General features: G+C 44.9%; 1 protein-coding gene across 1 annotated transcript in view; it reads left to right on the top strand.

Moving 5' to 3' along the window:
- The window catches only part of LOC138795672 (probable cation-transporting ATPase 13A4), a 107,376-nt gene that overhangs the window by 15,077 nt on the left and 74,530 nt on the right, over positions 1–17,769 (top strand). Inside the window, exons 7-8 of the mRNA XM_069975059.1 lie at positions 8,544–8,678; positions 9,783–9,855. Coding sequence (XP_069831160.1) covers positions 8,544–8,678; positions 9,783–9,855 — 208 coding nt within the window. The remainder of the gene's footprint in view (positions 1–8,543; positions 8,679–9,782; positions 9,856–17,769) is intronic.

Below are 17,769 nucleotides of genomic sequence, written 5' to 3'. Positions count from 1 at the left end.
TTTTCTTTGCAGCTTCTCATTTTAGCGTAAATTATTATACAATATACGTAAATACATTTTTTTATTTTGTTTTTACCCTCCTATTGAAACAATGGGGGAGAGAAACCTGGGGATGGGGGAGAGAAACAGCGGAGAGAAGCAGGGGGGAGAGATGTATGGTGAAGAGAAGCACAGGAGAGAAACAAACCAACGAACATACAAACTTCAAATGCACTGATTATGGGTGGCTGAAGAAGTTGTTTGCAACCCTAGGGAGTCCTGGAAAACATAAATACAACCTTTGGCCTATGTTCACACACTGCATTTCACTCAGGTGTGCTTATCTTTCCGTTATAATTTTACCCTGTCAATTTCACTTCTGATTGTGGTTAAAAAAAAAATACTGACGGAAATAATATGTGTGAACATAGCCTAATGCTGTATCCAAGCTTTCCAGGCAGCCTTAGGGCTCAATCCAACTTCTTTAGCCTCGGGTTATCAAATGCTAAATGTTTAGGACCCATTCATACTGCGTAAAACGGACGGAAATTCCGAGCAGAATCCCCGTGGACTCAGTTTGGAATCCCACCTGTCTCACTTCCTCAGTGTTGTGTATAAGGCGCCACGGCCATGCCTGAGGTTCTCTCATTTGCATTTGCATAGAATTTTGGATCTAATGGTGGTAAAAGGCGGAGATTCACTTAAAAGGTCACTCACATTCTGATTCCCAAGTGAAAAGTAAGTTAAAAAAAAGACATAAAAACCCTTTTGCTTCATTCTTCTCATACCAACACCTATCTCCAATTACAAGAGTCAGTAGTTTTGTTCTATAATAAAATGATGGGCATGGTTGTGAGTAGATTTATAGCAGCCCTGAAGCTTTGTTTCCAGAACAGTGAGGCTGACCTCTCCCTTTCACTGACTCATTTCCTCCTAAAACCTAATTATTTGTAGATATTTGTAGGTCAGAAGCTAAAGTCTGGATAAAATGTGTGCCATACTTATCTTGGATTTGCATCACATTTTAATATTGTATATGTGAAATATATACTTTTATCAAAACCTGTGGGTACATTAAGTAATATGTTTCAGTGCATCTTTCATGCATATAAACGTATATGCACAATGGATAGCAAAAATGTGAACAAGCTCTTAAAAAGAACCTGGCATCTTTTTGTTTTGCTGTACACCAGTGATTTTCAACCAGTGTGCCGTGGCACACTAGTGTGCCGCGACACATGGTCGGGTGTGCCTCGGGGAAAGTTCCCCAAACTATGGTGCCCCTGTGAAACAGGAGAAAACAATGGGGGAGAGAAGCAGGGGGGAGAGAAACCTGGAGATGGGGGAGAGAAACAGCTGAGAGAAGCAGGGGGGAGAGAAGTATGGTGAAGAGAAGCACAGGAGAGAAGCAGGGGGGAGAAGTATGGTGGAGAGAAGCAGGGGGGAGAAGTATGGTGGAGAGAAGCAGGGGGGAGAAGTATGGTGGAGAGAAGCACAGGAGAGAAGCAGGGGGGAGAAGTATGGTGGAGAAAAGTACAGGAGAGAAGCAGGGGGGAGAAGTATGGTGGAGAGAAGCACAGGAGAGAAGCAGGGGGGAGAAGTATGGTGGAGAGAAGCACAGGAGAGAAGTAGGGGGGAGAAGTATGGTGGAGAGAAGCACAGGGGGGGGGGAGAAGACAACAGGCCCAGGTTTCACACTGAGTGAGTATAAATACATTTAGAATCTATATTATTAACTATATGTATAATATGTACTGTTTTAGTGTCATTTTGTGCCATTTTGGTTGGTGGTGTGCCCCGGGATTTTTTAAGTATAAAAAGTGTGCCGCGGCTCAAAAAAGGTTGAAAATCACTGCTGTACATATTTCTGTAAGTATTAGCAGTGGTAATGGTCGGGTTTTTCATATGACTAAACTAAAACCTGACCATCCCGTAAAACACTAGAAGTGGCTAATATTTAGAATGAAAAACCTGTATTAAAAAAAAAAAAAAAAAAAAAAAGCTTAAAAAAGGAGAAGCCCGCCTAGGGGCAACATTTTTCTAATATCAGGAGCAAGGGGAACATAAAAAACACATTAACTGACTTCAGTCAGTGAGTGGGTGGGACGCCGCTCCAGTCACTAATTGGCTGAGCAGACTGACCATTAGCTGGGATGGGCATTTTCCCCCAACTCATGAAGTCATCACAATTTGAAGGGAAGATGCTTTCCAGAAGGGGTCCCGGGGCCAGTCACGCTGCTCATTGTGGGTACAGGGAGAGTACTTGTTTGTTATTGTCTGTCCGATTTTTGACAGGGCCAGAAGGTTTTAAAGGACACCCCACTTTTCGGTTCTAAAACACAAAATGAAGGGTGTGCCGGGTTTGTGGCCTTTTTGTGTCGCACACCATTAGTACATAAGTTCGACAGGGAAAATGGACACAGAACCGACACTTTTCTGACTAAAGCACATTAGTAAATCAGCCCCAATTTGTCAATATTCCCTATTATGGCATCTGGACATTATCATGTGGTTTCAGACACACCAATAGAAGTCTATGGGATACACAACTTTTGCAGACATTATGGGCATCACCTCTGTAATGTCTGCAAAAAAAAATGCAAATCAGCAAAAATATACTGGTGTGATGAATGAATCCTAAAAGTGCCTTTTAGTCTAGTCTGACCTTGAATACATTACATGTCTGCAATCAGGCCTGTATGTAGAGTTCATGCTTCCCCTAGGCACTTTGCATGCTGAGGCGCCCCCCCCTCAGTAGTTTGGTCCTATACACTGGATGCTTTGTGGCATATAAGAATACATAGATCTGTGGGGGCTCAGTGTAGGGAAGTGACCCCAGAACATCACTAATAGAGGATAGGGGTAGATGTTTTTGTTCTATCCCCTATTAGTGCTGTTTTGGGGTCACTTCCTTACACTGAGCCCCCACAGAACCCTGTATTCTTATATTCCACAAAGCACCCAGTGCAGTGTCGGACTGGGGTACCTTGGCCCACCAGGGAAATTGATTCTTGGGGCCCACCCGACATACACAGACAAAGGCAATGTTCACACTATGGAGGAGACCGGCTGTTCCGTGACTCCGGCCGGGTCACGGAACGGCTGGTCTCAGCCCAGATCATCACGTCCGGTACTTAAGTACCGGCCGGATAATCTTTCCTCCGTGGAGCTCTGATGCAGGCGCATCAGCGCGCGCCCGCATCAGAGCTTCCCATAGCACAGAGTGAAGCAAGCGGCTGGAGCCGCTCGCTTCACTGTGTGAACTGCCAGGTCCTTCTGCGGACCCATAGCAAACAATGCTATGTTCCACGCCGCACATCTACGGCTGTAGTTCTGCGGCGAGAACTACGGCCGTAGATTTACGTAGTGTGAACATAGCCATAATCAGCGGCAAACCTTTCACGTTACTACAGTGACTTTGCATTGAGCTGTGTATGTGAGCAGCAATGCTAGTGCACTGCCAGTCACTTGTACTGTTGTTACTGGTTTATGCAGTTACGGTAAAACAGGATTATTTATGTAGAAACCTAAATGAAATTTCAAGAATATTGCTGCAAAAACATATGAAAAATGTCATGTGTGAACACAGCCTCAGAAGATGAAGGAGAAAATGACCATCTAGTCTTCTCTTCTATTACAATTTCCAGCAGAGGAGACCCATAACGGTTCATTCTAGCCTCACCACAAGCTGTTGGGCTAGAATAAGACTTTTAAGGACCTTCATGAATGGCATATCAGTGGTCATTAAAGCGTTAAAGGGGTCATCCGGTAAAGAAAAAACAATTTTCAACTCTGATGTCAGAAGTTACAGATCAGTAAATTGCTTTACTTGGTGTATTCTCTCCAGTCTGACACAGTGAGACTGTCCAGAACTGTCTCAGAACAGCAGAGAGCACTGTGTCAGACTAGAGAGAATACACCACTTCCTGCCGGACATACAGCTGCTGATAAGTACTGGAAGACTGGAGATTTTTAGTTAGGACCGGAAGAAGCAGATGGGAGTGCACCAGAGGATTCGGCCCCAATTCACTGAATTGCGGCGGGCGAAAACTGACATGTTCTTTGCGGCGCAGTATGGGATCCCAGTGTCCTACACCGTACAGCCGTTGTTGCAAATGCCAACAACGGCAGTACTTTTACATAGTGTGAATCTAGCCTTATCAAGGTGTGATCTGCCATTGTATACATGTACAAGGAAATGGCAGAGAACACCATAAGGCGCACATGGCGTATTACTGCAGAACAGATTTGTGCCAGTAGCTAAACTTGCTGCTCACCATGGGGGCTACAAGCCCAACACTGCCAGTCACTTTAGTGGTGGTTTATACACCTTGACGCCATCTGCAGCCCTTTCAACACAACCAGGAGACTCGGTACAATCATTCCGCAGGAGAGACAGCACCAAAGTGACTTTATTCACTCCCTCTTGTGCGACTAAAATTAAAACATCACACTAGAGGGTTTGAATAAAGTCACAAAATTTTTTTACTACTTCGGTGCTGTCTCTGCTGCTTTTTTAAAACTCTGTTCAGATGGAGTGCATTATCCTACCTGCGTCTACTGCGGCAGCTGATGCTGCTTATATATTTATTTTTTGAGTCGGTGCAATAATTGAGAAGACGTTCGCCTTTTGGAGGTCCCAGTTGTGCAGGAGATCTGTGAGGCTTAGGCGCCGATCAGCTGATTGAGGATTCTCACATCAAAGATGATAGGAGTTGTAGTAGACGTAACAGTAAGACTTTAATCAATGGATGTTTTGAGGGGAACCCTCTTCGTCAGATCTATTGAGGGTTTACTACAAAACATATTATCCATTGATTAAAGTCTTACTGTTACGTCTACTACAACTCCTATCATCTTTGATGTGAGAATCCTCAATCAGCTGATCGGCGCCTAAGCCTCACAGATCTCCTGCACAACTGGGACCTCCAAAAGGCGAACTTCTTCTCATCACATACACATACATACACACAAAATGACATACTGCAGAGATACACAAACATGCAGACACAACACACCTTACATATATACATACATCTAATCATACTAACACACACAGACACAGGACAGACAGATACAAAAGCATGCAGATTACATATATACAATAAAATATCTATAGAATTACATTACATAATATACACTATAAACATGGTAGATGCGCACACACACACAGGCACATTACATAGATATAACACTCACATGCATAAACACATGACACAGATGTACAAACACACACAGATGACAAAGACAGACAAATATACAGTAAACAAAACTCACATGTTAAGCAGGGCAGGAAGCTCCATGGAGTCATTTGGTCTCCATCTTCACTTCCTCTTCTCCCAGCCAGACTCGGCAGCCTGCAGCCCCTCCCCCTTCTCTTCTGCACCGACAGCACACACAGTGGCAGAAGAGAAGAGATGTCACTGCAGAGGGGAGGGGGATGGAGGGGCCCTGCAGCTGCTCCTTCTCTCTGCATCTTCCTGATAACAAGCAGGAAGAGAGCAGTGCCGGGAGCTGGGCCACACTGACTGAGTGCAGGGGGAGGGGAGGGCCCATGATTAGCTCACCGGGCAGTGCTGATGCCGATCTTTACTCCCCACAGCAGTGTGGGAGCCAGCAGGGGGCCCCTTGAGCTCCCCATACTAAACGGGATCTAAACAGGAGGCCCCTCTCCGGCTCAGGGGCAGGGCCCAGCAAGAGGGAGGAGGGGGCGGGGCCCACCGGGGAAGCCCCCGGCTCCCCGGTGGCCCAGTCCGAGCCTGATCCAGTGTATAATGCACCTAGGACCCAACTACAAGAGCTGCAGGCACTACAACTCCCAGCATGTACTGACAGTCTTCAGCCCTCAGAATATGCTGGGAGTTGTAGTGCCTGCAGCTCTTGTAGTTGGGTCCTAGTTTAAAAGTTTGCGCTAGTGTACTGTAGTGACCGCGGGGCTGTGTCAGTACACTACCGCAAACAATACACTGACCCATTTAGACCCCAATGGTACACAGGCTCTGCACACTATAGAAGTGATTACAGTGCAGTTACTAATGACTCACAGGTGACGTTTTCTCGAATTGCCGTTGCTCACTTTGTGCTTTCTTCATCTGGCGCAGCCATCATGAAGACTTCTCCGACCACAACGCGTCTGCAGGCGGGCAGCTGGGGGTGACTGGGGCAGGAGGGCAGCTGTTGGGGGAGGGGTAACAGCTGGGGGGCAAAGGGAGCAGCTGGGGTGGCAGGGGGAGTAGATGGGGGCAGGAGGAGCAGCTGGGGTGAAAGTGGCAGTGGGAGCAGCTGGGGGGGCAGTGGAGCAGGTGAGAAGCTGGGGGTGGCAGGGGCATCTGGGGAGGCAGGGAGAGCAGCTGTTGGGGGAGGGGTAACAGCTGGGGGGCAAAGGGAGCAGCGGGGGGCAGGAGGAGCAGCTGGGGTGAAAGGATAGCATCTGGGGGGGCAGGGGAGAAGCTGGGGGCAGACAGGGGAAGCATATAGGGGCAGGGGGAGAAGCTGGGGGGGGGGGAGAGGGAGCAGCCGGGGGGGGCAGGCTGGGCAGGTCCCCCCAAAGCAGCTTCGGGGTCGTGCCAGGGTTCAGCTTCGGGTTCAGGGTGAGCTTCTTCCTGCACAGACTGCCACAAGCACCGGCCGGAAGCTCACCCCTGCAGCCCTGCGGTGCCCGAACTTCTTTCCTGCTCTGCGCGATGATCACGTGCGCTGCAGCAGGAGAGTAGTTCGGGACCACGGGGCTGCAGGGGTGAAGCTGAACCCCAGCACCCCACGACTGCCCCCCACACTTAAATTACAACTGCAAACAGGTTGAGGCTATGTTAAGAGACAGTACCAGGTGCAGTCATTATGAAATCTATAATGCTAATGGTGATTTATCTGAAAGATTTTTGAAGACAAAGCCAGGAATGGATTTGAAAAGATATACCCCAGTCTTTCCTTTATGACCTGTTCCCTGTTAATAGTCTGTTCCTGGCTTCAAAGATCTGTCAGATAAATCTCTCTCTCTCTCTCTCTGTGTAAACGCACCATTAGTCTGGTTACAAAAGCATGAGACATGGCCATGGGCCCTTCAGTCGGCTGATCAATGGGGGTGCAGGATTTGAACCACCAATGACCTGATATTGATAGCCTATCCTAATAGGCTACCGGTATCAAAGTACTTTGTGGTGAATTATATTTTCAGAATGCCAGTTTTTCTGCAGCTGAGTTCTGTTCTATAGTAAAGCCCATTTTGGAGTCATAGGGGGAGATTTAAAGGGATTGGCCACTTTATAGTAAAATAGGTCAATGTACAGTATTAACTACTCACTGTATATACTGACAGCAGCTCTATGTGTACCTCATACAGCTAATATCAAGACTCCCTTCCTCCAGGCTGGGCTGCCCTGCTCTGTGGTGTTTTGGTCCATAAGATTGCTGACATGGAGGAGCATGTGACCAGGCCCTGTCCCCCAGTGTCCACCCCTGAGCTTGTATATGTTTATGGAGGACACAGGGGACAGGGCATGGTCACATGCTCCTTCATGTCGGCCATTTTATGGACAGAAACAAAACCGAGCAGGGCACCACAGCCTGGTGAAGGGGAGTCTGATATTAGCTCTATGAGGTACACAGAGAGCTGCTGTCAGTATATACAGCGAGTACAGGTACGAATACAGTGGTACCTTGGTTTAAGAGTAACTTGGTTTAAGAGAGTTTTGGAAGAAGAGCTCACAATTTTTCAAAATTGTGACTTGGTTTAAGAGCATTGCTTTGGTTTAAGAGCTCCCTGTAATGGGTGGGAGGGGGAGTGGGGGAGGGGCATAGTCTGCATAGCAGGGTCTACAGCACTGTACTCTGACCCAGGAAGTCTCCCTCACCTCCCAAATCATAGCAGATCCACTTCAGGCTGGGGCTTACATCAGGGGACAGGACTGTGGAGGTAATCTCGCCATAGCTGTAACCCCGCTCTCCCCGGACAGAGAGTGCTGCTATACTGTGCCCACATCTGCCCTGCTCATTCCCTCATACTCCCTGCAGCCTCTGTCTGCCCTTGTGTTTTCCATCCTCTCCATTACTGTACAGTAAATTATTATATAACATTCAGCTGTTTCTAAATGTTTGTTTCATCTGTTTTAAATGTTATTCAGAATAATAAATCATTATTTTTGGGGTGTGGAACCAATTTTCTGCATTTCTATGATTTCTTATGGGAGAATTTGCTTTGGTTTAAAAGTGGATTTGGATTACAAGTGCGGTCCCGGAACGAATTATGCTCGTAATCCAAGGCACCACTGTACTTTGTTAAAGGAGTTGGCCACTTTATAGTAAAATAGGTCAGTACAAACTGGTGTAAAGTGAAACTGGCTTAGTAGCCCCTAGCAACCAATCAGATTCCACCTTTCATTTCCCAAAGAACCTGTGAGGAATGAAAAGTGGAATCTGGTTGCTAGGGGCAACTGAGCCAATTCTACTTTACACCAGTTTCATAAATCTCCCCTATAGTATCTGCTATCAGATCTTTAGTCACATTGAGCAATTCATTCAATTTATTTCTTTGAATTAGTTATTTGTATAATTATTTTCTCTATTAGGTGCTGAGTCCATTCTATATTTTCCAGCTGTTCAGTATTTGCCTATGGTTTGCTGAAGAATACATTGAATATTCTGTGGCCATAATAATCATGTCTGTGATTTGCATAGGCCTGTCTGTGTACACCTTAAGACAGGTATGTTTGTATTTGCAAGGATATAACTATAGGTAATAATACTGTGTATTTTGTGACCTGAACACAAATGTTCCCTTTTGGAATGTTTAAAGAGGATGTACCATCAGGTACATCCTCTTTAATCTGACCCAGGAATACATCGGCGCCGTCACGGGGAAGCCGGTGCCGCTGTCAGTTTTTTGAACTGATGCCCGGTTCCTGTGTACGGCGCCGTTCTACCCACGGGTCCTGGTCCGGCGCTGAAGCACAGGAGGCGGGCTGGCCTGCCCCCGGTGGGAGGAATCCCCTGCCCCTGTATGACGTGGCTCCATTGATTCTTATGAAGCCGTTTCATGGGGGGGGGTTCCCTCCCACTGGGGGCAGGCCGGCCCGCCTCCTGTGCTTCAGCTCTGGCCCGGGACCTGTGGGTAGAACGGCGCGGTACACGGGAGCCAAAAAACGGACCGCGGCATGGGCTTCCCCGTGACTGCGCCGATCTATCCCTGGGTCAGATTAAAGAGCTGATGGTAAATCCTTTTAAGTTTAACAGGTTTTGGATATATGGGGTTATGACTCTTGCACCCCAGAAACAATGTGTGTGTGTGGCACCCCAACAACCTCTACAGACAGTTCATAGTCTTGCCATTCTATTATGCAACATGGGTGTCTTTGGGATTTCATTGGCACCCTTACTTAGGTGTAACTTCAGTTTCTGTGCCCCATATAGCCACGCCACTGATGACAGCAGACATGACAAAGCAATTAAGGCCAACAAAGTTTTCGTACAGACTAACTCTAATCCTATATGATTTTATCCTCACAATGACTCAGTGCCCGTGGGGAAGCAAGGTGCCTGCTTCCCACATCATCATTTATGTTTTGTGCTGACATGTAATCATTGAATTTTATATGTAAGAAAAACAGTGGTTGCAGAAACAACTCTATATTACTATTCTATATGGTTTATTAGCACAGTAACATTTCTAGAAACTTGACAGACAACAGCTTTCGTACAGTAGCAGGAATTTTCATTTTTACTATTCCCTAATAATATAATGTGATGCATGATCAACCTTGCTTTGCTGTTCTAACACTTTACACACATCTGCTTCCCCCAATTTACAGCAATCAGTTAAACTGCACAGACTAGTTGAATCTCATAATAACATCAAGGTTTCTGTATATGGAGAACACCAAGGTGAGTTTTCAGTAGAGGACATACTCTCGTTCTCAGGCATTGGGGCTTTCTCTGGTTAATGTATGTTAATAAAATACATATATTGTAATATATGTATTATTGTGGCTGTCACTGGTAACAGGGAACATATGCAAGAGAGAACTAGGGTGTGAAAAGTACAGAATTATGTAATCGAGAAGTTCCGATAAGTTGATATGAAGAAGACATAATTTATTTTCTTCAAGACTGGTCTGATGTGCCTTCTATAAATGTTGCATGATTTTTTCACCCACAAGTAGTCCAGAATTTGCTGCCATAATATGGAAGAAAAATGTGGTCATAATATGTTCATGTAAATCCCTACACAGCACTTTCATAGCTCCTTTACACCTCTTCAATGAGTATGGCGTGTGTATTTTAGTTCCCATTTGGTGTGTGAACCCAACCTGAAATCAATAATTTGGAACATAATACACCTGAAGAAAATGCAGTGATTTATTATTTTTTTTTTCCCCATTCAGGCCTTTCCCTGAAAATAGCTAAATACTAGAGGTTAAAAAAGCAAGAATATCCAGTTGTATTTAAAATCTGTCTTGACTTGTATTGAATTACCTTTACTTTGTGTATCAGGAGCTTTTTTAGTCTTTAGAAATGGCTGTTTGGTATTTTTTTTTTTTGTCTACGTGTAGATATTTAATATTTGACATCGGCACATGCAGCATTAATCCGTATAAAATCTGTATAGGGTTCAGGACTTCAATGGGCACTGTCATTAAAAAAAAACCTCAGAGAAACATATCAAAAGTTTTGTTCAAGAGAATGAGCCAGGAAAAGTCTGCATGCAGTGTGTTCACTCCCAATGTGACCTAGACGGACTTTCAATGCAAGTCTATGGAGTGCATCTAGGTCTAGGTCAAGGGAGCGTGGGCAGCATTCTATTCTATTCATTCTATTGAACACCCAGACATTGACAGCTTAAGGCTATGTTCACACACAGTATTTTTGCTCAGTAGTTTGGTCCTCATATTGCAACCAAAGCCAGGAGTGGATTAAAAATACAGATAGGCTATGTTCACACACTGTTGGAATTTAGTAGATGGCCACCATTCAATGCCAAATACATTGGTACATAAGTACATTATAAGCTGCTGTAGTAAAGCATATAAGCATATATATCTCACTATTTGTAGAGTTTTGTATAAGCATTTAAATAATCACCTGAATGTAGGATGTCTAACAATGTTATTGTAAGCAAACATCCCATTAGTTGCATTCCATAGGGTGATCCTGCAGGTAAATCAGCATTTCCAGTTTTCCACTACTGAAAAATTACTGCATTACATTTTAATGCCATTTCTAGGCTCATGTAAAGAAAAGGTAATCATTGCCCAATGAAAATTCTACCAAATCCCTTTAATACTTTGTATATATATTTATTGTAATGTGTTGGCAGCCATTGGCTTAATGGTTAATGTAGCACTGTTCCCTTGCAGTGCTGAGCGCAGGGTTTACACCATCATTTGTGCCTTCAGGAAACACGCTGATGTATGCCTGCTTGGATAAGTACTTACTGTATGTTAATTGTCTGAGCGTAGTCCTCTAGTGACAGATTGAAAAAGTGTGGAATGCAACATTTTTCAGACTGAGACAAGACTCGGATACCCCCTTGAAAGTGACCACAACACAGTTACTAGCTGACTCCACTTGGGGCATTAAAATGAATTGGACATGCTCTGATCTAAGCAGAGCTATGTCACTATTTCATTTTGACAGTTTCTTGATGTATTCATGCTTCAGGCACAAATTATGATGTGAATATGTTCTTAAACTTCCACTGAGGTGGATGTTTGATTTTTTTTTTTTTTTTTTTGCGGATAAGTCCCTGTAGCTTCCTTCCTTCTCTATCCAGCACTGGTCTTACGTTTGTAGGTCCTCCCATTTTTAAATAATTAAATTTTGAGGAAATATGTAAATGAGCTCTTTTGGTGCACTGGGGGTGTTCTTTAGCCCCTAGTGCACCGTTCAGCACGTCCCCTCCTATAGTCACACTTATTATGCATATTCAAGTATACATAATCATGCCAGTCTTTGCAGTAACAGCACACTAACTGCAAAAACACAGTATGAGCAGCACATTTTTCGGAACAGCAGCTCTTCTCTGTACAGGCGGGTAACTGCACATGCACATCAAAGACTGGAGTACTTTGAATATGCATAAGTAGGCATGACTGGCGGGTGGGCCAAATGGTGTACTGGAGGCGGTCAAGGAATGCTGAAGAGCACCAAAGGAGCTCATTTACATATTTTGTTCAGATTAAATTACTTGAAAATGGCAGGTTATACAAAAAATAACAAGACTGGTGCCAGAAAGAGGAGGTAGGGAGGTTTGTTTGCACAAAATAGCTTCCTAGAAATGTGATTTAGCTTCACTAAATAAGTGGTCAAAACTATGAAAAATGCACTTCAATGTTTCCAAATCTTAAAATAATGCACTTTGGGAGGAGGAATCCTCTGAGTATCATATCGGCAGTTCTGTGTTAGCAAAGACTTCAGAAGAGGCCTATTTAGGGGTAGTGATTTTAGAAAGCATTAAAGGGAACCTGTTACAAGTTATATTGAATCTTTTCCCATAAACATATATAGAAGCTCCCTCTGCTCTTTAACATGATATTAAAGGGGTTGTCCGGCGAAAAAAATTATTCACAGAATAACACACATTAAAAAGTTATACAACTTTGTAATGTATGTTATGTCTGTGAATGGCCCCCTTCCCCGTGTTTCCCCCCACCCACGCTAGACCCGGAAGTGTGGTGCATTATACTCACCGCATGTCGTGTCGTCCACGGTCTCCGATCGTCAGCAGTGACGTCTTCTTCGTAAGTTCGGCGGATCTTCCCGAGTGCCGGCCGCCCTCTGCAGCGTCATCCGAAGCTCAGCCGCGATTGGCTGAGCATAACTGTGCTCAGCCAATCGCGGCTGAGCAGCTGATGACGTGGCCGCGTCATCAGCCGCTCAGCCGCGATTGGCTGAGCACAGTTATGCTCAGCCAATCGCGGCTGAGCGGCTGATGACGCGGCCACGTCATCAGCTGCTCAGCCGCGATTGGCTGAGCACAGTTATGCTCAGCCAATCGCGGCTGAGCTTCGGATGACGCTGCAGAGGGCGGCCGGCACTCGGGAAGATCCGCTGGCCTCCCGAAGAAGACGTCACTACTGAAGATCGGAGACCGTGGTCGGCACGTGACAGGTAATGTATAGCGCACCACACTTCCGGGTACACGGGTGGGGGTGGTGGGACACGGGGAAGGGGGCCATTCACAGACATAACATACATTACAAAGTTGTATAACTTTGTAATGTGTGTTATTCTGTGAATAATTTTTTTCGCCGGACAACCCCTTTAATAGTTCAGGTATCATTTTCATAGTGACAGTTTTCCTTTAAATGAGTCACCAGTGCCACCAGGCGGTAGGAAAAGCAAATGTAATGCTGGTCTGTATAGCTAGAGATATAACCAGTAGGAAGAGGGAGTTTGTGATCCTGCTGTATAGAGCTCTAGTGAGACCACATCTGGAATACTATGTCCTTTTTCTGGAGACCTCACTTACAAAAAGATATTGATAAAATAGAACAGTAGTGATGAGCGAACAGTAAAATGTTAGAGTTGAACCTCGAACAGTAGTTGTTTTCGGTTCGAAGTTCAACTCGGACTCCATTAAAGGACAACTCCCACAATTTTTTTTTTAGCTTATTTAACACACATTACAAAGTTATACATTTGTAATGTGTGTCAATAATGTATCTGGCCCCCTTCCCCCACTTTTCGACCCAGACAACCCCCCCGGAAGTTAAATAAAGTATACATACCCAATAACTGTCGACCCCCATCCTATTCTCCCGAGCGGCATCTTGTGGCAATGTAGTCACAGCAGGGGGCGGGCCAGGTCTTCTTCCTCCTCGCGTCTTTTGCTTAAGTGAATGGGACAGGAAAAGGCTGCTGGTGCACTTGCGCACCATCAGCCTTTTAATTGGTTGGAGCACATCACATGGCTTCCAGCTTGCTCAGCCCTGATTGGCAAGCGCACCGGCAGCCTTTTCTCTCCCATGAGCCTGGAAGTGATAAAGATTGAAGGACGGCGGGCGGAGGTGACGGAGACGGCGGGCGATTGCTGATAGTCACCAGAGAGATGGTGAGTATGGTGTGTGTGTGTGTTTTTTTGTTTGTTTGTTTTACAGGTCCTGCCGGAGTTGTCCTTTAAAGTCAATGGGAGATGTTCGGATTAATTTTGACACCTATATGTAGTAGGAGAAACTGTAATTATCATCCAGAAGAGTAAACTGGAAACATGGAACAATTTATAGCCTGAAATTTGGCTTTAAGAATGAAAGAGATGGGCAAATAGTGAAATATTCGATAATTTGAATAGAATAGCTCCCAATATTCGTACGAATATTGAATCCAATTGTAGTCTATGGGAGAAAAATACTTGGGAACTCCTCTGTACGAAACATTGATACATCTAACAGATGTTGAGATTGATTTTTGAAAAAATTATTCAGCAATATAAACTGACCAAAATGGTCTTTTTGTCCACTCATGAAAAATTTGACCACCAACTCCTCTGTATCAAAGTTTGATTCATCTAACATATGATCAGATTAAAGGGGTTGTCCAGCAAAAATCCTTTTCTTTCAAATCAACTGGTGTGAGAAAGTTAAATACAGGGCCGGCCTTAGGGTAAATAGCGCCCTGTGCAAAACCTTTTTTTCGGCGCCCTCCCCCCTTAAGGTAACATAAAGCTCCTTCAGCCTTCCGCCCCTCCAGACAACACCCATCACCCCCCCCCCCTGCCAGCCATTCACACAACTACCTCTCTGCCATACACACAACTACCCTACCCCCGCCCTCCATACAAGCAACTACCCCTCCACCATTCACACAGCTACCTCTCTTCCATACACACAACTACAGCCCCTCACACAACTACCACCCTCATCTCCCCACACAACTACCACCCCCAGCCCCCCAAACTACCACCCCCAGCCTCCCACACAACTACAGCCCCCAGCCACAGCCGTGAATTCTTACCAGAGCGCCGACCATGGCATGTCTTCACCCAGACCACACGTCCCCTTACTGATTGGATGGACGTTGTGCACAAGGGAGAAGAGAAGCTAACCACTGTGAGAGGAGGGCGGCAGGGGCGCTTCGGCAGCATGACCGGTTTTAGGCAAAGTGTGGCCCTGGGCAAAATGAAAAGTGGGGCCTCAAATGCTAAAATATTGCACCAGCAAAACGGACACACTCAGTTTATTCAGAAATAGCGTACCATAGCCTCCTCAGCCTCTAAACCAATTACATATTTCCTATACACACAAATCTTTATATACTGTACATACAGTACCACTATACCAAGAGCGTATTTTACTGCCATACAGCGATAAACTATCACTAGAGATGAGTGAATTTACAGTACAAAGCGAATCGCTTTGTTAGCTTGGCAATCTGCTTATTACCCTGCTGCTTTTAGAGTCTGTGCCGCTCCACCCTGAGTGCCTGGAAAAGCTGCATCCAGTCCTGGGAAACTTACTGGGGTACTATAAATTCGCTAATTTCTATCACCTCCATATTGTTACTGAACAAAGCGCACAAAACAGATAAAACCGCTGCAACATGACATAATACCATGATCACACAATAATAAATCATTTCTACCACCATTACAGTCCACTGCCCAAACACCAATATGCTTCCCATAACGTAACCATGAGCGGTGGGCAGAGGTGAATGGGATTCCAAATACAGTCACACCAGCTGTCTATGCTTTTTCTGTAGCTCCCACTAATGTCTATGGCAGCGGAGAAGAGACAAGCACCAAACAATGCAGATAGAGTCCATTACATGCTAGTAACATGGAGGGGTGGCCATATAATAACAGAGGATTGATGGTATGGACACAGGAGCTGTGGACGCATTATCACTTATGGATGCCGGCTGTGTTGTATTGCTGACACACTATTGTAGCAAAGCTGTGTAAGGGCCCTTTTACACGGAAAGATTATCTGACAGATTATCTGCCAAAGATTTGAAGCCAAAGCCAGGAATGGACTATAAACAGAGATCAGGTAATAAAGGAAAAACTGAGATTTCTCCCCTTTTAAATCCATTCCTGGTTTTGGCTTTAAATCTTTGGCAGATAATCTGTCAGATAATCTTTCTGTGTAAAATGGCCCTAAGTGTCCTCATAAGTGTTTACTAATTATTGATCATTTTTGGGTGGTGCGATCATAGATAGATAGATAGACAGGAGATAGATAGAATACCACAACTAAACACAACACAACAATAAAAACACATATACATATATGACTTACTTGGTAGACTATTGGGGCTGTATAACCAGGTGATCAGAGGAGATGAGGTGATCCCCTGCTGGTGACATGGGCTGCCATCTTGCCAGTCTGCAGCAGCTGGTATCTCTGGGGGTATATTCTGCTGCAGGCTGCTGGCACAGTGAGATCAGGCAATGCAGGGCTGACATGGGGGGATGTGGTGGCTGCTACAGACAGAGCAGCAGATCGTTACCTGATCCATTGTCCCCTACATAAAGTTTCTCTGAAGACTTTCTATCCACTTGTAGCAGTCAGTGTGCAGGGGTCCTTGGGAGCTGTCAGGGTTGATAAGGAGTCTATCTATTGCCTGTCCGATTTATGTACAGTCTGCACAGGCACTGAGACTGCTTGGCAGCAGTAAAATACATGACTACAGTACAGGCACTAAGTAGCTGCAGGATATGTATTACTGCTGCCCAGTCTCACTGCCTGTGCAGAGTGTACATAGATCGGACAGGCAAGTCATTAGACAGTGCCACAGAGTGTGGGACCCTTGGCAGCTGCAGCCCAGCCCCCTCTCCTCACACACTGCAGCCCTGGATCCTGGCCCTATTAGGCAGACACATAGAAGTTAGTTGTGCTGCCTGGGGAGGGGGGGCGCTCCAGCAGACAGCACAACTAACTTTTATTTCTAGTTAGATATGCAGAGCAGCTCTCTGTCTGCCAAAGCGCCCCCTAGCTGGCCGGGAGGGAGGCGTCCTGTGCAAGTGCACAGGTCGCACACCCCTAAGGCCGGCCCTGGTTAAATAGACTTGTAATTTACTTCTATTAAAAAATCTCAAGTCTTCCCATACTTATAAGCTCCTATATGTCAAGCAGAAAATGTTGTTTTATTTTCAGTCTGACACAGTGCTCTCTGCTGACATCTCTGGCCGAGACAGGAACTGTCCAGAGCAGGAGAGGTTTCCTGTGGGGAGTCATAGAAAACTCAAAGTTCCTGTCTTGGCCAGAGATGTCAGCAGAGAGCACTGTGTTAGACTGAAAATAAACCAAAATTTTCTGCAGGACATACAGCAGCTGATAAGTATGGAAAGACTTGAGATTTTTCTAATAGAAGTAAATTACAAATCTATATAACTGTCTGATATCAGTTGATTTAATAGGAAAAGATTCTTGCTGGACAACCCCTTAATTTAAAATAAAATATATATATTTTGCAATGCAGACTGAGAAAAATTGGCTTTTTGCCCACTCAGAAAAAATTGAACCACCAACTCCTCTGTACCAAAGATTGATTAATCAAACAGATGTTCAGACTAATTATAAAAAAATATTCTGAAATGCTGACTGACAAAAAAAAAAAAAAAGGGCTTTTTATCCACTCCTGAAAAATTGGTACCATTGGCGGCAGCGGGTTCAACTAAATTAGGTAGCAGAACATGGCAGGAGAGATGGAGGCATTTAAAAAATAACCATTTGGAGGCCTACAAAGAGGATGAGGAGAAAGAGGTGTATGCAGTGCGCATCAAGCTCATACAGGTGTATTTTTCCAAAATACATTCAGCAGTAACACTTGGAACACTAGCTGTGGGCAGCAGCAGAA

This window comes from Dendropsophus ebraccatus, chromosome 6 (genome assembly GCF_027789765.1).
Source record: "Dendropsophus ebraccatus isolate aDenEbr1 chromosome 6, aDenEbr1.pat, whole genome shotgun sequence".
NCBI lineage: Eukaryota > Metazoa > Chordata > Amphibia > Anura > Hylidae > Dendropsophus > Dendropsophus ebraccatus.
Note: the sequence above shows the minus strand (reverse complement) of the source record. Positions and strands in the feature narration are given on the sequence as shown.